At 32.8% G+C, this 27995-nt stretch overlaps 1 protein-coding gene across 1 annotated transcript; it reads right to left on the reverse strand.

Moving 5' to 3' along the window:
- Window positions 1–5195: 5195 nt before the first annotated feature.
- On the reverse strand, window positions 5196–26770 carry LOC147075032 (lysosomal acid glucosylceramidase-like). The gene is made up of 9 exons (XM_085943295.1): window positions 26719–26770; window positions 24859–24988; window positions 18813–18969; window positions 14916–15076; window positions 14673–14796; window positions 13110–13223; window positions 11772–11916; window positions 10257–10336; window positions 5196–5477 (listed from the first exon to the last, which is right to left on the reverse strand). The coding sequence occupies exons 1-9, from the start codon at window positions 26768–26770 to the stop codon at window positions 5196–5198; spliced, it is 1245 nt and encodes a 414-aa protein (XP_085799421.1).
- Between the last annotated feature and the right edge of the window lie 1225 nt (window positions 26771–27995).

Consider the following 27995-nt stretch of genomic DNA (forward strand, 5'->3'; position numbering starts at 1 on the left):
TTATTAACAGGCGCGTACACAAAAAATGTTTTGGGGAGGGTCCATTTTGAAAAAAAATCCTTAATAATGTATTAAGAAAATCTAGTAAGCCACTAACTTCCGCGCTTACCCTGCACTTTACTTTAAAGCTTTTCATCACTTCAATCGTAGACACCCGCACTTTAAGGGGGATCCGTATACCACCAGAGGCACCTAGCGAAAAAATGTGTGGCTTGCAATTTGAGACATTTATTTGATAATATACAATTTCAACTGTATTCATTAATAAATCTAAAAACATTAAAAAGAAAAATATTTTTTTAAGTCAAAGATAAACTTAAATAAATGTGAATTTGTTACGTATTTATGTCCACAGTTACGTTATTATTACATTATATTTTAAGGGGGACATGCTCGGCGTAGGTCAAAATGGAGCTTTTATTGCATTTTCAAACCATGATCCTGGAGATAATCTATTTATATAATTTGGAAGCCTTATTATCCTTTATATTTATTTTAAACATTTGACGACTGCATAAAGTATTTGTTTAAGTTTGTCAATTTATGGCTACGGCAGTATGTTGTAGCTAAACCAATGGGAAATGACAAAAGAAATGGCGTATTTCAAAAAAACACTACCTTATTCTTAGGTAAATAATTATTATAAAGTAATCATTATTCGTAAGATGTTTATCAAACTTGAATGGTCAAAGACATAGCTTACAATAACTATCTTCAGAATCATCTTCAAATGTGGTAATCTTGCCGATTTTTTGAATAATAAAATGCCTAATTCTTGTCAATTTTGGGATCACAGAGATTATCAATATAATTTTTTTTAACGTTAAAGAAATGTCCAGGATCATGGTTTTAAAATGGAATAAAAACTCAACTTTGACCTACGCTGAGCATGTGGGCCGTTAAGGTCATATTTATTATTGAAATTTAGTTTATTAAGTTTTAAATTTTTCACCGTGTAGAATTTTGTCTAATTCTCTAATTTATCTAATTAAAAACATAGATTTTTATGAAAATATAAATGTGTATAACTTGAAATCATTTTTATTTATATCAAGTTTATTTATATCAATAGATGGTTTCATCAATTCGTGAGTTCCACAGACACAAGCGTGCCGAAAAGAAGGGTGCAATCGGTGAATAAAGCTGTTTGACTGCCAAATGATCCGGGTCTTGAGGTCATGATAAGAAAAAGAAGAATAGTATTCCATACAACTAAATCATTTGTATATTTTTCGCTCCTGGGGGCGGGTCCTTCCCTTTGCGTCCGCGCCTGAACATGCCTAAACCTTTACGGAACCATATGGAGAGCATTAATTCGAACGTGAAGGTGTAGGTATTGCGAGGAGGAGAAACAGAGAAAAGTCTTTAATTCCTCTTAATAGTATCTGCTCTATGACAAAGTATCTTATCTATGATGACAAGTCAACCTGCGAAGAACACGCGTCGTGACGTAATAGTATGTATTAGCGCGAAAAAACCACGTGACGTATCAGTGTCCGTACACGCAACGCTGTGACGTTGAAAACTGATTGACTATAGATGACTGTATTGTGAAGTTGGTCTATAAGCACCTGAAATTTAGTTCTGGTTAACGAAAGTTAGTTTAAGATGGCGATGGGTCTAATCTAATACATATAAGTAAAAAATGTTTCGAGTTATACATATTTTTATTTACTGGAACATTAAGTCTAGTATAAAATACATTAAACCTATGAATGATTCAAGAATGATTTTCGGAGTTTCTTGTAGAAGACGATATTTCGGGTCATATTCTAGCGCAAATAAGTGTGCATTATTTTTGTTGGATCTTCACAGCTTATCCCCACTTTTCGCCACTGCAGTATCAAGTCTTTTCTGCTGCTTGATAACACTAATAAAAAGTTTTTTTTAAACTAATGATCAATAACATTCAATAGAAAATTCGTCTTTAATTGTATCTGTTTTATCATTGAAAACTTCAAGAGAGTTGTGACTATCAGTAAATTATACGTTGTACCAACATACTAACCGAAGTGGGTAAATCAGAAAGTGTGATGTGTGACAGCTGACACCATAATACTTATCGACTGCTTAATCTGCAAACCAGCTAACTACACTTTGGACCAAAAATAAGATTTTGATGACATTTTGCTATAAAGCATCTTTTATATGCTCACACAACATTTCAAACTCCTAAACCTACATCTAAATAAATGCGTTATAGTTCTCCACACAAAACAGCCAAGGTGCCAAATTATTTCCAATATCGTTAATTGAATAAAAGGGAAGCTAAAATAGTGTAATAATTCATAGTACAGTTTATTTATAAATTGCCATTTGTTAAATTCCGTTCGATAGTTAAATTATTAAGTGTTTTTCTCCTTCCCGAACAATTTGCCCAAATGGAGTTAGCTGGTTTGCAGATTAATTAGTCGTTATCATTTATATTTTTATGTTCACTACTTATTAGGTATTTTTATTGTGATAAAACAATAATGGCAGGTACTTATTATTATCCTAATAATATATTTAATTCACAGTTAATTGTTTTTGTTCAATTTTAACTATTCAACCCGTTCTACCAATAAACTATGCTTTGAAAAGAACGTGGAGGAGCTTTGACTTCAAACGATCCATTTTCTTCATCTTCTATTGTGATGATCCTTTCTTCATTAGCCCTAAAAGTAAAAAAAATGTGAATTTATTAATAATTTTAAATACAATTAACTATAATACGAGGTTGTCCAAGAATTAAAGACCTTTATTCATTTTTGGCGACGCGGATGTTATTTCTCAAAAAATGGCAGCACTGGCGTGTATCGTAGATTGCCTTCTCCAGAACGAGTGGTGAGCCGGCTCGGTAGCTGCTTTAGTATGACCTTTGGGTCCGATTGCGAGGTGTGTTCAATCATTCGGGTTCTCAACCAGGAGAGAGATCCAATCTGTTAAAATCCATCGTCGTCTCACATCCAATTATGGTAATGTGATGAACCAGCGAAATGTCAGGAAGTGGTGTACTGAGTTTTTGTGTGGTAGAATGCGTATTCATAATGAGGAGGGGAAAGGAAGGAGTACTCAATTGGTGACATTTTGTTGAAGAAAATCAATCAAAGAAGATCTGACAGTCCGTGAGCTCGCAATTTTGATCCCAGACGGCAGTATACAAACGATTTTGAAAGGTGTGCTCATTGGGTGCCCAAAATGCTGATGGAAGCTCACAAACAAAATCGTGTGAAAAGCGTTTAGGTCTTTTTGAAGCTTTTGGACTCATTCAAATGGGGTGTCCTCCGTCATCCTGCTCATAATCCCAACCTGGCGCCGAATTATTTCCTTCTTTTTCTTCACCTGAAGCAACATTTGGCCGGAAAACGACCGACGAGGACGTGGAGGAAGAGGTGAGAATATTTTTGAGGTCGGCGGGGTCGGAGTTCTACTAGGGAATCGAGAACCAAGTGCCACGGCTCACCAAGTGCATCGATCGTAATGGTGACTACGTCGAAAAATGTGGTAAAATTTCGTATGATTTTTTTTTTATAAAAATAAAAATTTTCTGATTTTTTAAATAATAAAGGTCTTTAATTCTTGGACAACCCTCGTATGTAGGGATTTCAATTCTGAATGAAAATGTCAATAGCGATATTTCAGATTTTTTTATTGAATATCTACTACATAAGTATCTATCAATATAAATAACTATAAAAATCTCTTTGAACATTTATATTTTATAGTATACCCAAGTATTTAAATTGTTTTCTGTTGACCTTTAAAAATATGCACTTATATTATAATGTATAGATACATAATATAGTATATGCTGCATAACTTTGCACTGAAAATGATGTAATATACGAGTATTATAAAAATATATCTTTTATATTTATTATCTATTTATTTATGTATTACTACATATATTAATACAAGTAAATATCATTTGATCTAATTTTATGCCAGGTAATCAGGCAAAGAGGCGTATCAGTGTTGTAAAAACTACAAGAAAATTGCGAAGTTATGAAACGTATTAAAAATTGCTGATTTCTTGATCGGATTAAATATTTATGAAAGTACATCAAAGTGTGTACTATGTTTTTTAAAAGCTTTGCAAGTAATGTAAGACATCTGAAATGTTAGTCCGCCTCACTTATATCCATTTTTTTAAATTAATTGTTTAATGGTTTAATCAACTTTTTAAATAAAAATTGTAGAGTAGCGTCTACACTTAATTCTATGAAGAAAGTAATGAAGAAATAACATCAAAATCATTTTCGAACAATTAAACGTGTTTGCTTTTTTAATATCGAAAATACTGGTATTTGGATTTCGGTATCGATACACAATAGAATCTCCGTTTTGAAATACCGGTATTGCAATCCGTAAGTACTTACATATTATATCGGTATTTTAGAGTGACACCATTGATATTATGCAGTGACCAACTCAATTAATAGTAAACAATCGTAGGTAACTCCAAGGTGTATTGCGTGGTAGTAGGTGCACACACAAGATGGGATGGATGCAGGACTCGAAATGGACCGGAACGCACCGGAGCGCCGTTCCGGTTCATACAATCCCCAAAATTATTGCTCCGTCTCATGTAAATATTAATTTGACCGTCTGAGCGAGATATGTCATATTATAAAAAAATTAACACATTCGTTTTTTTAATACATATATAAAATTTTCCATTTCGAGCGCTGAATGGATGGATGGATGCGAATAGCGAGAGAAACGAATTATTTTATGGTTTTTAAAGAAAATTTGTTTCGGACAATTCTACTTTAACTGAGTCATTTACGTTGACAGCTGTTCCGGGTTATAAGCCCAAGGGTCGTCTATAACTTCTATACTTCGAGTGCTATGGGTCTTTCACTGATACAAGCTTTGCGTGTCGTAGAATACCGATATGAGAGGAGCCCACCCGCGAGAAGGCTCATCAAAAATCAAATCATGATATCATGGTTAAAAAGTAATATTACATTTATCTAAAAATCTAAATAGCTTGTATTTTTTGGGGGAGGGGTCTGGACCCGAACTCCACCCCTTGTGCACGCGCCTGTCTGTAAACAACTAATAATAACTAGGGTTTAAAATATTGAATCGATAAATATTTTTTGAAAACCATTGTAATTATTTTTTCCATGTAAACTGGAAATTATCAAAGTAGAAGAAGCTTTAATAAAATAAATTCCATCAAATATTAGAATGTGATCAAATACAACTTACTTATTATAAAAAACCACTGCGATTCCACCATCAGGCCTCAGGAAAGCGACGTTGTCGATTTTTCCGGTAAAACTTTCGACTAAAACTCTCACTGAACCTCGTGGTATGAATTTGCTGAAGTGTCCCATGGCGTAAAACATGGGCTGCTTCAAAAATTCGTCGTCTTCGGGTATCACAATGATGGGAGCATCCAAGAAATTGTTGTACCAAGTTGGCCCACCTTCTATATTCAGTGCGAGATTAAAGTCGATCCAGCCGGTGTAGTACAGATTCAGGACCTAAAACGATTGAAAATATTATATAACAGTAGAAAAATCAGGCGCTATTAAAATATCATAATATTTGAAAGATTGTTTTTTTTATAATTATTTATGAATTTTGTTTTATGGGAAACAATTGATATTGAGCTGAAATCATAAAATACATATTATGGCCAATACAGAACGTAAATTATTCCGATTTCATCAAAATCACGCGTCAATTGCAAAGTCCAATAGGAAGTTTGTCGAATATGTTTACACTATAATATCACTCCCGTTATTATAATGTCACCTCAGGTTACCCAACCCATTAAACTGCAAATATTGCAGTTAATATACACATTATCATCTTCATATTTTGGCTATTCCTAGAATCATCAATATTACATCTAATTACAATATTATTATTTTCAAAATCAATAGCATTATCCAGTAAATACATATAATTATCGATAGATATTCGTCAGATTTCATTTACCTGTCATAAATTATAAATTGACATTGCGTACAGCGCGTTATACCCCGTTTACACGTGCATGAATATACTGCTGACAGTACGTATTATCGCGGCCAAAACAAGAAAATGCACGTGTATGTTGCAAAAATGCATGCATGGATCAAAAAAGTTCAGAACCTGATTTTTTACGCGATAGTTGGAAATTGCATCACGTATACGTACGCGCAGTAGAATGATAGTGGCGAAACTACCAGAAAAAATACGAACTACACCGCGCATCACATTTTGACGTTTACCAACTTTCACAACCTATCAAATAGCATCATACATTGACAACAACGCGTCTCGCTTACGCTTGAATAATGAGATTGAAAATGAGACAATCAGCACCTTTACTTCTAAATAGTTATTATCGCGGTAGTTCAATTTTCACACTATTTCTGGCAGTAAATCCATGCACGTGTACAGGCGCTATTACGATCAAAAGAGATGCTTACATCTAAAAGTAATATGCGAGAAAGAAATACAAAATATATTATACTTACTCAATAGTGAGAAAGAGATATGAAAATCAGACTTGCTAGCTGTAAGAATTTATAGGTATAAATACTGTATGATTATAATACGTTTTGATACCCGTTTGATCATTTCATTCCGACCATGTCCGATCCTAATACGATCATATAGGCCTCCACAGAGTAGTGGTTTGTATTAACAGATTTTTTTTTTACTTTTTACGAGAAATAGATGTCAGCCACTTGCTCAACCTATTAGGTCTATACTAGGGATTCCAATCTCGGGATCCCGAACTATTTTCGATACCTATGAATCCCGGGATTGGTAAACATAATCCCAAAACTTTCCGGATTGATTTTTTTATCAATGTTTATAGAAAATAAAATAAAAACGAAAATGTAACAGAAAAAATACTTTCAATAACAAATAACTACATTAGAAATAAACTGAGTTTAAATGAATTGATTTATACCCATGTGTTAGTTGCCGATTAATTTTATTTTTTCACATAAATTAATAAAAATGAGAAAGATTGGAATAAATAATGCTTCGCACTTTTAACAAAGTGATTCCACGGGGAACTCAGAATCTTATCTGTTCTGTGTGATTCCATCATGATCTCATATGTTTTATGACAGTTTCATATTTGGCTGATTAATTAGATTTATGAAGCGGAAAGGTCATAAACCATGATTTACTTATTTAAAATCTCGCTAGCCCATTCATTACGTTTTTACTATCAGAAATAGCAATCTCATAAAATATAATATGTAAACACTAAACACAATATTTATTCTATGAGATTTTATAAATGAAAATCGTTTAGAAATTAAAAATTCCACATAATAATTATGTACGATGCAGGTAATATCCGTGAAGTGAAATTGAGAAATAGAATAAATAAATCAAGAAATATTTAGTCAGAAGTTTCACACATTTACACGTAAACTGTCTTCTTTTTATAGAAAGTAAACCATTGCGCACAACCAAAAAGTGCTATTCTGGAGACCCACTGGTCACAGGGGGAATCACCGGATAACAAATACTTAACCATTTTTTGCTGCCTTGCGCAATCGTAACAACATCAGAAAAATAATAAATTAGTTTATTTAAATGAATTTAGAGAACAAAAAATAATAAAAAGAAAAGTAGGTATAGGTACATAATGTTTTAATGGATGTAAAATGCATTAAAATCTGAACTCTATCGTAACATCCGCCGAAATTAAATCATTTGTCATTAATAAAAACCTTATTTATTATCTCTCATTGTACAATAATAACAATTGAAATTTGAATATATGACTAATCAACAAAATATCATAGGCTGCCTGGGTACCAAAATTAGATCCAGATTAAATGACGAAATACTTGATGCTTTGGTATTACTTCGGGAAAATTATTCAGCGAGAAGTACAGCGAGAGGTTTAAAAGAATACTATTTTATGTAATAAAAATACTTTATGCAGTCATAAAATGTTTAAAATATATATAAAGGATAATAAGGCTTCAAAATTATATAAATAGATTATCTACAACGTTTAAGGAATGTCCAGTATCATGCTTTGAAAATACAATAAAAGCTGAATTTTGACCTACGCTGAGCATGTCCGCCCTTAAGGCGAAGTCTTCACTGAGCCTTTTTTAAAGAGGCACCTAGCGGAAAAATACGAAGCTTGCAATTTGAGACATTTTTTTGATAATTTACAATTTCAACTGTATTAATGAATAAATATGTATATGAAAACATTAAAAATAAAAATATTTTTTATTTTAAGTCAAAGACAAACTTACAATTGTAAAAAATGTAATAAAATGTGAATTTGTTCTATCGGTCCGCACCCTATTATTACATATATTTTATGGTCATATTTATTATTAAAATTTAGTTTATTAAGTTTTCTAAGCATCACCTAAGCGATTTTTGACAAATTCATAGTTTTAATATTTTTTATATCTACTCGTATTTTAAAAAACATCGATTTTTATAAAAAATATAAATGTGTATAACTTGAAATCCTTTTTATTTATATCAAATCAATTATTTTTATAAATATAAATAAAATATTTATATTAATATAAATAAAAAGGATTTCAAGTTATACACATTTATATTTTTTATAAAAATCGATGTTTTTTAAAATAGATATAAAAAATATTAAAACTAAGAATTTGTCAAAAATCGCTTAGGTGATGCTTAGAAAACTTAATAAACTAAATTTTAATAATAAATATGACCATAAAATATATGTTATAATAGTGTGCGGACCGATAGAACAAATTCTCATTTTATTACATTTTTTACAATTGTAAGTTTGTCTTTGACTTGAAATAAAAATTATTTTTGTTTTTAATGTTTTCAGATACATATTAATTCATTAATACAGTTGAAATTGTAAATTATCAAAAAAATGTCTCAAATTGCAAGCTTCGTATTTTTCCGCTAGGTGCCTCTTTAAAAAAGGCTCAGTGAAGACTTCGCCTTAAGCCGCGCGGCCACCGTGGGTGTATCATACCTACTATTGATAAAACAAAATAGATAATGATGATGATGAAAACTTATTAGATTTATATAATATAACGTACGATAACCCAATGTGACATCACCGGAACGGACGGAAATTATTTAGCATCATGAAGGTAAGGATATACAATGTTAAATATTGATAAAATGATATGTGCACGTATTGTTATTTTTCTTCTTGTCGCGCCATATCAGATGTCGGCGACGAGTTCGGTCATTTTCTCCATGTTTCACTGCTCTAAGAGGGATAGAGTGCTGAGGTCAAACTAGTTTCTAAGGATCTTTAGCCAAGACGTTCTTCTTCTACCGAAGCGTCGTATTGCAAAAATAATAATTTTAAAAACTGCTGCAACCACGGACATCTACCTGCATACCGAAATAATGTGGTTTTATCCTCAATAATAAACGACGACGTCTAGAAGAATAATCTTTTATATTTTTAATATATTTTATATAACCATGAAATCTTGGTTACTTTAGTTAAAAAGGGGACATTACAATGATATATAAGTTTAGTCATGTTTCTTATAGTCTGCAGTTTTTTTATGATTAGTTTCCAAAACACTCAATATTCTTATTTTTTACCTTTACATGTAGTCAGTGAGTATTCATATAATTAAGGGGGAGAGGAATGCCAGCAGAGGCACCTAGCGGAAAAATACGAAGTTTGCAATTTTAGACATTTTTTCGATAATTTACAACTGTATTAATTAATAAATATGTATCTGAAAACATTAAAAAGATTTTTTTAAGTCAAAGATAAACTTACAATTGTAAAAAAAATCTGAATTTGTGACATATTTATGTCACGAATAACGTTATTGTTACATTATATTTATGGTTTATATTTATTATTAAAATTTAGTTTATTAAGTTTTCAATTTTTGACTAATTCATCGTTGTAATATTTTTTATATTTAAAAAACATTTCTATAAAAATATAAATGTGTATAACTTAAATCAATTTTATTTATATCAAATCAAGATTCAATATTGGGACTATACCTAAAATAAAATTTGATAAAAATAAAAAGGATTTCAAGTTATACATATTTATATCTTTATAAAAATCGATGTTTTTTAAAATAAATATAAAAAATATTAAAACGATGAATTAGTCAAAATCAAAACGTTTAAAAATTGAGTACTTAATAAACTTAATTTTAATAATAAATATGACTATAAAATATAATGTAATAAGATGGGACCCTGCAACAAATGTCTCAAATTACAAACTTCGAAGTTTTCCGCTAGGTGCCTCTGCTGACATGCCGCTCCTCTTAATACTGTAAAGTATTCACCTCTATAATGTTTTTAGTATAACTTTCAGCCCTTTTCCAGGATCCCAATTCCACCTTTATGATTTGCCACGGTTTATCACCTAGAATCAAAATTTTCTATTATGACACACGACAATGTAATATAATTGAACTGGTCATTTCGAAAACCCCATAACTGACAGAAAGCAAATATTTCAGGAGAGATAAAAAACTGTGTATTTTTTTGTTTAGTTACATACCTACATTTAAAAAAATCCTCGAAAATGTGGAATAATATAATAGCAATCACGTTTCATAATACAATCTGTTTTAATTTCTTGTAATTGTGTTGTTTTCGAAATGAATATTTGAAAATTTGAAATATCGTTATAATTGATTAATATCATTAGAATGCAATTTAAAAAAAAATATTTGATGTAGATTATACAAATTTAGTATTTCAGATAATAAGTTTACCAAAAAAATTATCAATCGTCATTTTTAGTTTTTGTGGTTTGCCCCTGGGAAATTGTTTCATAAAAAGGGGTATATTTTTCAGGAATATACTGCCGACGATTTTTTAAGTCATTTAATTTTTGTTGCAATGGATCTTTCTATGAGAGAAGAATACTCATATGGAGTATTGATCCTATCTTGACGCCGGATTAAGCGTTTTGCAGTAACGAAAACCCTATCACAGGGAAGAAATGAGTGACCCTGCATTGGTACAACATGAAAAATACTTTGAAATCTTTTTGTGGGAGTCAAAGTAAGAAAAAATCGAACTACAGTCTGAAAAAATGTACAGTTCTGTAATTTGCGAGGGTGAAAATCGATCATGTAGTCCTTCAAAAATGTGCCCACTTCATTGGGCCCTTTTTGCTAATCCTTCGAAGTAGCAATAAAATCCTGTCTTATTTGACTTAAGGTTGTGTATAAAAAAAGAGTTTACCCATAGCTGGCGATAAACAAAAAGATCATTTACTGGAATATTCGGAAGTGAAAGATTTTGCATACAGTCGATGCACGGTAGCTAAAGATAATCTGTGCGAAAACAACACAACTACTCCATTTATGTTGTTTTCGAACTGACTTGAAACTTCGACTTGAAGTGTTGCATATTCACAATTGAGTTGTTTTTGAAGAAAATGATGGGTCTACCCTCAATAAACAATAATACGCAATAAAATCATTTTGCCATTTTGTGTCAGTTATGGGGTTTTCGAAATGACCAGTTCAATTTACTTCGTAGTTAAATTATTGTTCTACGTTATAATATATTGAAATATAATAAAACAGAGCTCAAAGTCGACCGGAGCGCAACGAAACGCAGCTTCGTAAAATTTTCCATTTCGAGCGCTGAATAAAAACATGACAAAATAATTGATTTGTAGATGGTTAGCAATAGCGGTTTTAAAGGGATATTTTTTGAGCTACATTTTTTTCTGAATCTGTTCAATAACTAAATGTGTTTTAAATATAGTATTTCCAATCGTAAATCCACGACATATAGCAAACTCAAGCCATTGGATACTTAAAGAAGAAATATTTATTTACCTATACAGGCCTCAGTGGATATCAAAAATTTATCTGGGAATAATTCCATTACTCCCTCAACATTACTTGCTGGAAAAAAATCATCCCAATACCAGTGAGTCGCAATTCCGTCAATATAATCCATTGTTTTATTCACTGTTGACATCTGTATAAAGATAGAAAATAATAAAATATTAATACAGATAGGCAGGCACGTACACAGGGAGCCATTCAGAAATACGGACAGCCTCCAAATTCAATGATAAATTAATTATCGTAAATATTTAAGTAAAATTTCCTAAGATGAATACTCTGCCTACCAGAGGAACCTAGCGGAAAAATAACGAAGCTAACAATTCGAGATATTTTTTTGATAATTTAAATTAAGTATTTTAATTAATACATACATATTATGGATTATTATATTGTCATATTATTTATTATTTCAATTTAGTTTGTTAAGTTTTATCCAATGTACTTATTAAAAAAAATGACTCAGTAATTCATATTTGTATTGCAACGTTTTATTAGCTCGTATTCTTGTTTGTCCGGTGGTTGTTTGTCCAGTATAAATCTTGCAATCGATTTTTAACTAACTTCCCGACTAGCTAGACATCTGAAATTTTTAGAATATATCAGAACACGATGCCAATGCATTTTTTTAATACTTTTAGCCATCTTTAAGCAGAATTGAATTAATTTTCAGTTAACTCTGTTTTGTATGGAAAGTTATTTCAGAAAAATCCGTAAAAAGTAAAAGACTATTATTGGTTGCTAAGGGGGTAGTCCTAGCAACTAAATTATTAATATATATGTGCGTTACTATGGAAATCAAATTGAAATGTCAAAATGACATTTCAGTATTCTATATTTATTTTGTTAGTTTGTTTGTTTGTTTATTTTTCATTTACTTCATATCAAGTACAAGTTTGAGCATATTGAACATAATGATTCAACAGAAAATTTAAAAACGTTGTATATAAAAAGGTCTTTTTATCTCGTAATTATTATTATATTTATTTAAAAAAAACATCGAGTTTTATAAAAAAAATATATGTATATATCTTGAAATCATTTTAATCTAATTTCTGTATGGTATGGTTTTTCTAGAATTGAAATGTTTTGGTAGCAGAAAAAAATGTAAGTGACTAATTAAAGCATTTTTGGGCATTGTTCCTACCAAAGTAGATCTCTAAATTTGTTACAGTTGTTAAATATACAGAACATGTGTTACATGTTTGGGGCGATCCACTGCTGGATAAAAGCCTTTTCATAGCACCATCCACTCTTCTCGGTATGCTGATTTTTACTGCTACATACATCCGTTGAATATACGTGGATATAATTTATTGTACTCACAAATTGTATCCACCATGGGAGCATGAACCGTTGATCGTCCAATGCCAAAAGTTTAGTGTCAGAAAATTCTGAATTTTTTATTGTAGGTCCTAAATTGTTTACAATCCACTCTGCCTGAAAGAAGAATAATTGATACCATGATTTATGGATTTCAAATAAAATTTATTATAAACATCCAAGTTTGAAAAAATAATTGTCTAGAAGTTGTTTTATTAAAAGATATGTTCGTAAAAATGCAAAATGAATATTCGCTAAGTCATGATTATAAATAAAATGCACCTAAGTGAAGCAATTGTGTGTATCAGTGGACGAGCGGCTACTGAATGAATTGATTTTAATTAAGTTTTTGTAGACCTGCCATATAAATTGTACAATTTAAAAAAAGTTGCTTCTCACTGTTCTCACTGTTCTCACTATAAATGTATTTTAAAACATAAAACCCACTTTAACCAAAAATAAGACTATATAAGAAATACACTAAAATAATTTATATATATTAGCACATTTATTTTATAGAAGAGATTAAAGAAGAAAAAATAATAAATAAATATATAATAATATATAATATTATGTACTTGTATATCATTCGCTATTATATCCTCAATAATCTTTTCCGTCAAGGAAATTTGAGTAATTTCATATATCTTGGCAATTCGGCAGTTAGGAAATTATTATTGCTGTGTTTTTAGTATAATCTATCCAAGCATGCAAAATTTGTCGATCGCGATATGGATTTTGATCGATCACGGTATAGGTTCAAAAAATCGTGAAAGTCGTGAAATGGAAAAAGTTTATACTTACATACTACATTCAGTTTTAATATATTAATATGATTTTATTGTGATTTTGAAGAGGAAGCATCAACTCAATTATATTTTTATTTTTTTACACAGCATATTATGTGAAAATCGTTGTCTAATTAATTACGAGGAAGCTAGCGTGATATCGTCGTATAATTTGATTCGTGCTGAATCACGGTGTGTCGCAGTAGTGAGATAAAGAGAAGATACGAATATTCGTACTTTAAGGGGTGACGTAGTTTCGCCTTACCATCACATAGCAGGCTCTTTGCATAATATGAGTATAGTTTGACGATAACTGCAATACGTGCTCAAAAGAAGTCAAAAATTCATCATTTTTACGACGAATAGAAAATTGAATACTTACCTATTTGTAATATTAAGAGATTGTTGATGAAAGGTGTTTGATTTGTAATACATCAGTGTTCTCAGTCATATATAATACGTTTAATCAGGTTCAATAATGACAATGGGAGAATGTGCTATCTATATTACTGCCAGTTTTGTTACTGAGTGTACAACCAACTTGAAGTTGAGCATGCATGGTTTATGTATTGATTTGTTTAAAATTAATTTATGTACTACACTGCTGCTTTAAACTTGGTAATTATTGCTAAAATATTCTAGACCCAATTGGCCACATTCATTTAGCGGCACTAAATCTTACTGGACCCTCATTACCCTTAGAAAGATATTCATGGAAAGAGAGATCAATAGAAGACATTACTAGAGATGCTTGCAATTATAAATAGTTTTATCTTACCTGTTCAGTAGGCGACCATCCAAGACTATTAAACATTAATAACGGGACGATTCCATTAATGGGTTCATTTCCAGTACTCAATGCCCAAACAGGAATTTTATGATATGCATATTGCTCGAGGAATCTGTATTTTTAACGTTAACATACTAATAATTAATACCTGATATTTTAGTTTGAGTGTAAAAGACCATATTGCAATATAAGTATGTATGTAGATTGATAATAATTATTCTATATACTCACTTCAAGTGATAATCTGCCCACGTCTGGTAGTATTGGGGTAAAAGTCTACTCTTTCCACTGTACGCATTATTTGTTTTCATCCATGTCGGTGGAGACCACGCAGAACTTATTAATAGGAATTCATCGGTGGACATGGCCATGGCTTCGCGGATGAGCGGCATCTGCAAGTAAATAATAAATTGAATAGGTGTAATATAAAGCATATTTCTTTAGCTAAATTCAAATAGATTTTGATACATACTCAATTTCTGAGAGTTATCAAAGCATTCGGGGGCATTCATTAGTCGGTGTATTTGTATTAGGCAATATGCAGCCAATGAGGTATTGACTGATTAGTTTTGAATGTTTATCAGTCAATCAGGTTATGATGAAGGTTTGCCCAAATTGAAGGTTAACAATTTACGGTTTTCGATTGCCAGGGCGTCTCCGTGGGTGCAACGAAAAATTGACCTTATTGATCGGCATATTAATCGGAGTTTTCATTCCAATTTTACGATCAATTAACAGTAAAGTTAAAACAAAATGAAGGAGGATCAGTTCGACATTTTTATATTTAATTATATACGGATTTTTTCCTTGTGACAATATAAATCATAGAAAATGTCCTATACGTTTTCTGCCGGGTATGTAGTTCATACAATTTGTTTACCTAAGGAGCAATGCTTCTTTTAAAATATTTCTTTATAACTCTTTCTTCGTAAGTTTATTTACAATACTTATATACGAGTATTAGCAATATCACTCGTAACTAGGGATCCCGAGCTATTTTCGATACCTATGAATCGCGGGATTGATAAACATAATCCCGAAACTTTCAGGATTGATTTTTTTTATCAATTTTTATGGAAAATAAAATAAAAACGAAAATATAACAGAAAAAATACTTTTAATAACAAATAACTACATTAGAAATAAACTGAGTTTGAATGAGGTTTGATTTATACCCATATTTAAGTTGCCGATTCATTTTATTTTTTCACATAAATTAATAAAAATGAGGAAGATTGGAAAAAAACAATGCTTCGCACTATCAATAAAGTAATTCTTTCATGATCTCATACATTTTACGGCAGTTTCATATTTGGCAGACTAATTAGATTTATCAAGTGGAAAGGCCATATGTACACCATGATTTGCTTTACTATTTTAAGTCTCGCTAACCCATTTATTAGTCTTTACTATTACTATTAAGTCTTTACTATCAGAACAGCAATCTCAAATTAAATTCACATTATTATTTTTATTACAATATTATTTACTCCATTAAACTTATGTATTTCCAAAATTGAACGTATATAATATTAACAATAAATGTCTTAAATAGTATAAATTATACTAGATTTATTTTTGACCGATTTTATCAATGTTATTTGTAAATATAAAATTTTTATATCAACAATGGAAAAAATGCCAATCCCGGGATCAGAATTTTGTCTCGGGATTGGATTCCCTACTTGTAACTCTGTGATCGTCATGATACTTTGCCGTGGGAAGGATAATGGATGGTGTTATGTTGCTGTCTCATCTCATATCATTCACCCTATTACACCTCAGCATCGCGGCATACGGTAAGCACCAGGTCGCACTACTTTAGTCAGTCCATCGCCATGTAAGGCATGTAGCGCTGCTGGGTGAGCGAGGGTCAGTCACGATAACGGAATCCTTCAGGTTGTGCCATAAGGATTTCATTATTGTTTAATTACCGAAGATTAACGTGCCCACTCATGAACTTGTGTTTGTAAAGGGTTCGTACGAATGATGCTGTCTAACGTGCGTTTAACGTATTTGATAGCAGCAGCGCTGGAAATGAAAGATTTTACCAACTGGAATGCTCGATAATTTCCCGAAACTACATATTTGCGTAGTAGTTGTTTATATTGCAGTGGCGAAGGATGACTTTTGGAAAGAAGTAAGATGTGGACATCTGATAAAAAAAATCACACTTGTCAGGTATACTATAATAAGACTATAGAGAAATAAGAAGATAATACGATATTTACTACTTATGAATACACTAATAAATGACAACGACACACTAATTCAATGAAACTTCAAAAACTCACTGACGACATAAAAATGAGCGGTGTGTTTAAATTACGTATTTTTCAACACATTTATACCCATCAACAATCATTAGATATAATTTCTTTTTATATTAAGAAACAATCTATACGTATTTATTAATATTCGATTAAACGCCGTAGAAATTATTTTTTTAAATTATCTTAATTAATGATTTCGGACAAAGTGCGCAGTCAGTCATGACAATATTATGCGCGAATGTTTTAGGCTCCGCGGGAATAGCTTACCTTATTTCATACAATTCGACAGACTTGCGAAGGTTACGAGACGTAAAGTCCATACGAAAAAAATTCTGAATTATTTCACACATAATCGGACCTTTATTTACGTCAACATAAATGGCGCGCTGTGGTATATTTTTTAATACCTTTGCAGATTGTTTTGTAACTGTTAATACTGTAATACATTCCTACATATACAACATCTCTCCTTGGGAAAATAAATTATTTTTATAGAACATAAAATAATAGGGTGATTAAGTATACAAATACCTACTTATGTTAATATGCAATTAAAAAATATTTTTCTTGAGAAGGTAGGCTTTAAATAATCGCCTAGTATGGAGTCTTCGCCTTGTATTGTATTGAAATTGTATTGAAAATTGTATTAAAATACACCTGCCAAGATCAGATGGTCAAATGTAGTAACGTTCTTTAAACATGTGGCATAACATTGTCGGCGCCCGTAGACGAAAATCGAGGCTTACGTCACGTCAAAAATATATTTTTTTCTATGATTCCGACAAGTTTCGTATGTACTTTAAAACCTTTATAGAAAGTGAATTAATTTTATTAATTCACGAATGCAATATTTAATTTTTCCACGAGACGGAGCGATAATTTTGGGGATTTCACGAGCAGGAGCTGCGCCCCAGTGCGTTCCGGTCCATTTCGAGCGCTGGATAGCATCATTAAGATTGATCTATTTTTATGAAATTATATATTTTTGGTCGATATGTTAAAAATTTATAATTATTTTAATTCATTTAATTGACAATAATAGGTATGTTTATTATATATTTTGCTATTTTATCACTCCGTATTAGGTACTTTAGTAATTAATGAAAACTTTGTACTTTTATATTACCTACATAATTATATTGTGGCGCATTGTGCAATTACTGTTATATCGTAAGGCCGGGAATATACGGGCAACTTCGTGTTGCTGCTGCCGGTAGTGGCAACTCGAAGAACTCCAATTTTTCATACAAAACTCGTAACGGACGCATACACAGCAACTCTTTGCTGCCGACCTCGGCAGCTGCAGTCGACGCGCTGCCCGGAACCGCCGAGTTGCGGCAGTTAATTTGTCGCCGCGTCAAAAATACACTCGGCAGCTCTAGCTGCCCGGTATAGCAACTCAGCCCCTCCCACCTCTCTCACCGTCTGGCGCCTAGTCATGCGCACCGTCATTCCAGTCCGAGTTTTTGCCAAATATGTACGACAATAATTTTGACACGGACGCTTTTATAAGTGACATAAAAAAACTATGAGTGCATTTGGAATCTAAAATGTGATTTATTTGTAAAATGTGCCGTAGTTGCATAACTAGAGTATGAAATTCACCATGCCCAGCCCTTTGAGAAATGATAGGATGTATCCAAAATTTCACAAGCAACAACACTTTCATAAACAACACAGCTTCTCCTTCAACATTCATTTTGGATATGAGTCGAGATTCGTTCGTAAACTCCAGCTCGCGCTGACGCATTTGCTGCCAAGCACGGCTACGTAAGTGCGGCCATGGGTAGTATTTTTTTTTTAAAATAAAATTTAAAAAAAAAATATAAGCACAAAAACTAAATTTGTTTCTAACCTTATATCTATAATCTTCTTCTGATAGTGTGAAGTTGTGAAGGTGTATATCATTTTCTGGTTCCATATTGTATGCATAGGGATGCGTGGAGAAGTCACATCCTGCAATCGGCGCTCTTCCCATATTGTATTCCAGTCCATTTTTACTGAAGTAGGACCTGTAAAGGAAAGTAAACATAAAGAATTAGTTATTATAATCATCATAGGATCAGTAGCTCGAGGTGGGCTCCCTAACTCTAACCTAACCCAGACAAACAGACGTCTTCAAATTGTTCTACAATTATTTATGCATATCTGTCTGTCAGAATGTTTTATAGAATGTATAGTTGAATTTATTATGTGATGTAAGACAGCCATATAAAATATGTACATGTTATATACCTACCACTGTTATGTTTTCGGCAACAGAAATCCTTACCAACGAGCTCCGATACTTCACGTGGTCCAGTGGAAGGTGTATCTCAGTAATAAGACTCGATGGATGTTATTCTTCAGTGTTGTTTATTCATCATGGTCTCAAAGTACAGTTACAGGGTGTAAAATTAAAGGGAAATAACGCAGGAGAGTTCGATCGACAGAGATTAGAGGTGAGTTAAGAATAAGTTGAATGGTCTGAGTTGAATGATATTAAAATCGTTTACAACTAGCTGACCCGGCGAACTTCGTACCGCCTCAGAATCAATCTTATGTTAACTTATTAGCTGAATTAAATTCAGTTTTTTATTAGGTTAAAGTGAATACTCAAAATGAATAAGTTCAATAAATGTGCAAAAATCAAATCAAAATGAAAAGTATTTTAATAACATTGAACTGTACACCCACGATGACCGCGTGGATTAAGCGCCGGTCTATAGTGTCGAGGGTCCCAGGTTTGAATCCTGGGTCAGGCAAGTTCACTTATTGTTTTTCAATTTGTGCATGAGTCAGAGTATGGTCCTAATAGGTTGAGCAAGTGGCTGACATCCATTTCTCGTAAAAATAAAATCTGTTTCCTAATAAAACCTCCACCTTGTGGAGGCCCATATGATCCTATTAGGATCGGACATGGTCAAAAGAAAAACAGAATGTAATTCACGTGGCAGCAAGACATTTGCTTTGTTGAAGCGAATCGAAACGATTCGCGTAGCATTGTTGCACTACTTTCTGTTAAACTATTCGCTGGATGGGTTGCACTCGGGTCGATTCCCTTCATTGAAGCACATTGTGATATACGACATTTTTTGTTTTGTTGTCAGGTGCAAAAAACAGCAGATGGTTTGCTAACACATGAACATGCTATGTACAATTGACCGTGAGAGAAACATTCATTTTATAGATTCAGGCTACAAACAATCAAGGATTGGCCTTGTAATTTGTTGATCGTCATGCCGAATGCAAGACTTAATTGAACAAGAATTGGAAATTGAATTCGTTTAAACTCGAATGGCATATCGGTTGGGATCATCGAAATTCACGGAATGAGAACGTCCTCACCTTTGAACATTGCCCATGAGTTTTCTCACCATCAAACGCGTTCCGTTACATAGTTTTGGTTGGTTCAGATTTCAAAGCATGATGACTACCGAGCCAACCTTCAGTTGTAAATTGTGCGGTGGCAAGCCAGGCAGATCAATGAGTTTAAAAATTCAGTTGGATAGTTGGTTGCTTCGTCTTCGTTTGTTATACAGTCAATAGATTTGAAGGAATGCAGTGGACCAACGATTTGATTTTGAATTGTGAAGTTTAAGTGATCCACATTTTTGTTCTTTGCCGCAAGAATGCTCGTTCACTCAACCAATTGTGATTTTTGTGGTTAGCAATGACGTTCGGGAACACTTTGTTGATGAGTTCGTACTTAGTTGAGAAATTGCAAAAATTCAGCGGAAACGAAATCAATCCGTTCGATTCATCGACAGGAACACGGCCGTTACCGATAGTCAGCAATTGCTTGGAGAAATCTTCGGCAGATGGATCGTTTAGCAATGCAACTCGCATGTTTATCGTCAGCTGAAGTTTCTTCACATAGCGCCACAGAGTTGATGATTTGAGGCAACCATTTATTTCATCGGCAGCGGTAGATCTTGGAATGACTGGTAGCGTTTAGCGGACATCGCCAGATAGTAGAATCATTGCGCCTCCAAAACATCTTGAGTCATTGCGCAGATCTTTCATAGTTCGATTGAGTGCTTTCAATGCGCGTTTGTGCGCCATTGTGCATTCATCCCAGGTGATGATTTTACGGTACTGTTCGGTTATCAGGAATACAGCGGAAAACACATTTTGAAAATAGCCGATAAACTGGATTATTTGTTAGGTTAACCTAACCAAACCTAACCTAACCCAAATTAACAAATAATCCAGTATATCGGGTATTTTCATAATTTGTTTTTCGCTGTATTCCTGATAACCGAACAGTACTTGTATCGTAAGCCTCCTTCTGTTGGGGGTTCAACAGTGGTACATTCGTTCGAAATGATTGGTTCAATTATTCATTTCGATCATATTCACGTTCACGTTCTATTTTTCGATAGAAAGCGTCGTTCATTCCACGATGTGGCGTTGGCATTCCTAACTTGAGTAACAAACTGCCGCACATGAGGTAACACATGTATTCGATCAAAAGCAAAGCCTGGTTATGTATCTCCTCATTCACCTCGAGATCGGGATTCCCTGAACTGACACGAATTCGATGTAAAATGTCTTATGACATGTCATCCTTGTACTTGTTTCACAGTTCATGTGGATTCGATGGGAAGCATGTCGAAATAATGATAGCAAATAATGTGCGTATCTGACTTGGAGATGCAGAAACAATTATTGCTTCAGCGGTTGTCATATCCCAATGAGTATCGTTTTCAAGCAAATTGAGCTGTTGACATGAAGCACGAAATATTGGGCACACTACACCATTGACAGTTAGACATTTCGACTATCATTCTTTCTTTTGTTTTTTTTTTGTTTCTTGTTTATTGTTTCTGTCATGTATCAGTTGTATACGAATTTAAATTTTTTGTGTTCCGTTCCGTAATGTATGAGAAAATGAATTTTCTTCATAATTTATTTTTCCGTGATTTATCCGATGTTTTAATAGTTATTCTGATATTCGGGACGGAGACAAATCCAACAAATCAAAGTTCATAAAAATCGGTCTAGCCGTTCTTGAGTTTTAATGGTGTAACCAGGGAACTCAGAAATAATGGGAACTCAAATACATAACGGGTAAGGCGATAGCAGGTAACCGACTCGAGTAAGGAAGAATCCGTGTTAAGCTTACACACGTGTCAAGAATACGTTTTACATCGAATACTGAAAACTGCTGTCGGTTTATGCATTTACGCTCATTTAATGTTGGTGTATTACACACACTATTGCACGTGCATAATGCGTGCTTCATTTTCGTAGGACACTCACACTTTCAAAACCCTGCAAGATGCGGCGTATTGAATATAGCTTATCGGTATTCCATTTATTATCTGTTATGTGGGTGTAACTAACTCGACTATATATAATATAGATGGTATAAAAATATGAAATACTAAGTAAATATTATTAGTGATGATTAGTTCATGTACAAAGGTTTATATGTGTGTAATGACAAAGATAGATAGTGTGGATAAATTGGGGTTGATCGATAATATAATATTTAGTAGGTACATTGCAATAGTCAAAATCACACCGATCGAATATTCAAGGCTATAATACACCTCAGCTAAGGCATGGTCTAAAAAGATCGTGACTAGACGATGCGCGGATTGAGCAGACGCAAGCCGAACGAAGTATAATTTGTCATAAAAATCCAACATGCGTAAATTTAATGTTATGGTTATTGTTATATTACTAATAATAATAGTATATTCATTGACGTTTTCCTTTGCAAGTACATGTGGAACGTTTTTAGTCATCTTTACACAATTTAAGAATATATGGTACTGTTCGGTCATCAGAAATACAGTGAAAAACACATTTTGAAAATACCCGATATACTGGATTATTTGAATCTGGAAGAATCCAAGGCACCCACCGTGGAAAGAAAGATTTCGGAGAACGGACAATTGTATGACACCCATTAATTTTATTTTTCATATATTATAAATAAACTTATCTATAATAATTACAAGATAAAAAGAACTTTTTATAGACTACGTTTTTAAATTCTGTTGAACCATATAAACTTGACTTGACTAGCTTAAGGGGGGACATGCTCGTCGAAGGTCAAAATTGAGTTTTTATTGTATATTCAAACCATGATCCTGGACACTCCTTAAACGTTGTAGATGATCTATTTATATACTTTTGAAGCCTTATTATCCTTTATAGTTATTTTAAACATTTGATGACTGCATGAAGTCTTTTTGTTACATAAAATAGTATTCTTTTAAACCTCTCGCTCTAATGTTTTAGAATATAGTCATATTTCGGTACAGAACTGTGCAGTGGTGTTAAGATTTTTTACATTTATTAATTTTTAAACGCATTTATAAAACCATTAGCATAATTTATTACGAGATAATTTTTGTAAAATATTCACGATAAAAAATTATATTGATAATCTCTGTGATCCCAAATTTGACAAGAATTAGGCATTTTATTATTCAAAAAATCGGCAAGATTAACACATTTCAAGATGATTCTAAAGATATTTATTATAAGCTATGTTTTTGACCATTAAAGTGTGATAAACATCTTATGAATAATGATTGCTTTATAATAATTATTGACCTAAGAATAAGGTAGTGTTTTTTTGAAATACGCCATTTCTTTTGTCATTCCCCAGTGGTTAAGCTACAACATACGGCCGTAGCCATAAATTGACAAACTATAATTAAAGTAAAGAGTAAAATGATATTGACGCGCGTGTTTGAACATGTACTGTTTAAAAAAAAAAAAAAAATCGGTTAGGTACATGTTCAAACACGCGCGTTAACATAATTTTACTCCTTACTTTAATTATAGTTTGTCATTTTATGGCTACGGCCGTATATTGTAGCTTAACCACTAGGGAATGACAAAAGAAATGGCGTATTTAAAAAAAACACTACCTTATTCTTAGGTCAATAATTATTATAAAGCAATCATTATTCATAAGATTTTTATCACACTTCAATGGTCAAAGACATAGCTTATAATAAATATCTTTAGAATCATCTTCAAATGTGTTAATCTTGCTGATTTTTTGAATAATAAAATGCCTAATTCTTGTCAAATTTGGGATCACAGAGATTATCAAAATAATTTTTTATCGTGAATATTTTACAAAAATTATCTCGTAATAAATTATACTAATAGTTTTATAAATGCGTTTAAAAATTAATAAATGTAAAAAATCTTAACACCACTGCACAGTTCTGTACCGAAATATGACTATATTCTAAAACATTAGAGCGAGAGGTTTAAAAGAATACTATTTTATGTAACAAAAATACTTCATGCAGTCATCAAATGTTTAAAATAACTATAAAGGATAATAAGGCTTCAAAATTGTATAAATAGATTATCTACAACGTTTAAGGAGTGTCCAGGATCATGGTTTGAAAATACAATAAAAACTCAATTTTGACCTTCGACGAGCATGTCCCCCCTTAAACAATCAAATAAATTGTACTTGACATGTCATATTGATTTCCATAGTAACGCACGTATAAATTAATAATTTTGTTGCAAGGACCCTAGACCCCTAGCAACCAATAATGGTGTCAAAATAACTTTTCATACAAAATAGAATTAACTGAAAATGAATTCAATTCTACTTAACGATGGCTAAAAGTATTTTTAAAAAAATGCATTGGCATCGTGTTCTGATATATTCTAAAAGTTTCAAATGTCTAGCTAGTCGGGAAGTTAGTTAAAAATCGATTGCAAGATTTGTACCGGACAAAGAACCACCGGACAAAATAATAAGAATACGAGCTAAGAAAAACGTTGTAATGAAATATGTGGTGTTCATATAAAAGTGTTTTAACGGTTCGTGATCATTCATCTTCAATACATGCCCAGTTAATTAATACGAGAAGTGTTTACTTGGTAAAAAAGGTTCTTGAAACATTGTAGAAATATTTTCCAATACTCACCTCATTAATCTGCGTTGTGTTTTTTTACTTAGAGTTTTAATATTCATTCCAGTTGCATCAGTGAAAGTGCCTCCAAACCCAATTATATCCTGGTAGGTTTTACTTCGCCGGATTTTAATGACAGCATTTCCTAAATATTAATAAAATAATCTGCCTTTTTATAAAATTCTACAGCTATTAATGTCATCTAAAATACCATTTCTGAAATAACAAAAAGCTTCCTATTTATTTACTCCCTACATACTGAAAAATCATACAGGTACGTATATAGTAGCGTGCGGTCAAAAATGCTTTGAACGAGAATCATCTCCATAAATCGGTGATATATTATTATAATGTGTTTATCGCGTAATTTTATATATGACATAATAATGGTGAATTATTACATAAATAGACTGACTGACTATGACTATATCAAACTGACTGTGAAAAATTGATTGGATCGTCGAATGGTTCGAATCCTGGTTCTGGCAAGTACACATATTGTTTTTTTAATTTATGTATGAGTCAGAGTAAGGACCTAATAGGTTGAGCAAGTGGCTGACATTCATTTCTCGTAAAAATAAAATCTGTTAATACAAACCTCCACTCTGTGGAGGCCCATATGGTCCTATTAGGAAGAAAAAGAAGAGTTATAATATCACACAGCTGTCACTCTGCAGTTCCGCACACATAGGTACATACTACTTTAACTGTTACATTAATTCAGGATTCAATCAGTTACAAACAAAGCAAAGGTCACCGCACGCCCAAACTTCTGTGGCGAGGGGTGGAGGTAGCCTGTAAGTATTATTTTTGATAATTATTTGGCTAAAATATCTAACTGTGTCAATTTCTTATCCCTTTAATTTGTAATCCTGTTAAACAAAGTAAACTTACCCTTTCCTTTACGCGAAAATGGTAGTATATTCCAAATAGCATCCAATGAATTAAATAAACCAAAAACTCCTTTGATATTTCTCCCAAAACTTCCTTCAGTTTTTTCGAAACGAAGACCATCCTAGAAAAATAAAACTAAATCGGTTTTAATAGCGTATTTTTATTGGAAGAGAAAATGTTTCTGAAAAAATACTTCCATTCTAACACTAAACATAAATATCCTGGTTACATGTAAAAAGTACGTATAAAATTTCACCGTAGCACAGTTCGTTCGTCCAAGTGTTTTAGGTACAACTTGGTTTACAGGAAGCCAGGCGGGAAGCGCTCCAATTTTCATAGCCGATTTTGGCAATATTCATGAATTGAAGCCTCCCCCTCAATAATGATCTATCTTACATTTTGGCAATTTTTTTAACTAAATATGTAAGTATCTGTGTGTTCTGTATCACTGTTATGGATCTGTAACTCCCCTCTGTATAATATCTCCCCAATGACAATAAATTGTCTTTTGTTTAATTCATCGACACCCTAAGTTACTAATAATGTACTATTGTTAAGAATATTCGATCAGTGTGATTTCGACTATTACGATGTACCTACTCAATATTATATTATTGATCAACCCAATTTATCCACCCTATCTAGCTGTGTTACTACACACATATAAACCCTTGTACATGAACTGATATAATACATCACTAATATTACTTGCTTACTATTTCATATTAATATTATTGTAAATGATCCTTGGATTTTCATTTCAACTCGGACCATTCAACTTGTTCAAACATAATTCAGCTCTGCTCACCGAGTTGTTTCACTGCGGATCGAACTCTATTGAGTTCTTTCCCTTTTATTTATACACCATGGAAACTCATCATTACATATAAATAATCATAATATATTTAAGTATCTAAAAATATTTGTTACTATGTAAACTAGTTGATAAGAAAAGCGTGTTGGCATGATTCATAATCTGACTGACGGCACACGCTGTCAGGTCAACCAACTTTCGCAGCAATTTGCAAGACATCAAATTTCATCATAAACACATTTGCTTTCTTGATAAAATATAATTATTCATAAGAATTATTGAGCAACATTGTAACGAGTATGCTGTTGCAGCATTTCCATGGCCTTATAAGGCGATCCGGAAATGTGCCAACTTATCAGATTTGCTCGTACTTAGTAAACTCACAGTAAACAAGTAACATGTGGTCATCGGGTCAACGTCCTGACCTCAGATAACCTTTCTTTGTTCAAACTTCTATAAAAGCTCAAAGCGGGGCGAATCTGATAACACACGTCGTCAAATCTTTCAAACATATAGTCGAATCTCTGCTCGTCGCATTCAGTTCAACTTTTCTCATAGCAACGCGCCTTTATAGTTTAACCTTATCAATTTAACTTTAATTCTAAATATATTGTCTGTAAGAATTGTTCAAGTATTGTTGAGGAGAATAAACTGATATTTACTCAAACACGCATCTACCTTCGATCCATTGAAGTCCATCTACCTACCTCATCCTCGCACACACATTCGAGTCTCTTCTGATCAATTTTACTACTGGATCATCTTCATCCTCATACTCTCCTCGCAATAGTGGTGACCCCTCAAAAGTAAATCAATCAATTCAGCTGATCAATCTTTACAGACTTTACTTGCATATTTAATTTTTTATAAATTTACACTGCGTTTTCTTGAGAACAGTTGAACTGAATCGTCGATCTCGTTTTTACCGCGAAGTATTTCAACATACGTTTTCCCGCGTATTTCGTTTCAATTAAAATCACTTGCTTTTCACGATGCCCGCCGGACAATATTTCGCTGGGTATAACAGCATTGCTGGAGACAACACCACAACACCAGTCCAGCAGACCACACCACAGACCAGACCAGTAACCGACAGGATTCCATCACCTTGGCCTGAGGACACCTGTTCACAGACTTCAGAAGACAGTTCAGATTACGGCTCAGAATCATCACAGGACACCTCCGACAGCGGCCCCATCAGATTTGGCGCCCCAGAGAGTCCTGACTCTAGCCCCATCAGATCCAGCCCGTCAGACGACTCCAACATCACAACCTGGCCGTCATCAGGAGCCAGCAGCTACAACAGAATGATACTCGCCAGGATGGAACGACTGGTCGCCGGACTGCGACGTGTAGCCGAACAGGATGAATCACACCAACCCACCAAGGATTCGCATCCTTGCAGTCATCAGTCACATTCATCCAACCGCCAGCGCAGCCGAAT

Source organism: Rhyacophila brunnea, unplaced genomic scaffold (genome assembly GCF_057557595.1).
Source record: "Rhyacophila brunnea isolate RB1 unplaced genomic scaffold, BYU_Rbru_1.0 scaffold_15, whole genome shotgun sequence".
NCBI lineage: Eukaryota > Metazoa > Arthropoda > Insecta > Trichoptera > Rhyacophilidae > Rhyacophila > Rhyacophila brunnea.

What these genes read in the sequence shown, in the direction of transcription:
- LOC147075032 (XM_085943295.1), bottom strand. Translation starts at nt 26,770, where the DNA reads ATGTCTTGCAAATTGCTGCGAAAGTTGGTTGACCTGACAGCGTGTGCC. An exon ending in TGGGCAGATTATCACTTGAA is followed by an intron (nt 14,797 to 14,915) that starts GTGAGTATATAG and finishes TTAAAAATACAG; the next exon opens with ATTCCTCGAGCAATATGCAT. An exon ending in ATACTAAAAACATTATAGAG is followed by an intron (nt 5,478 to 10,256) that starts GTGAATACTTTA and finishes CAATCGTTTTAG; the next exon opens with GTCCTGAATCTGTACTACAC.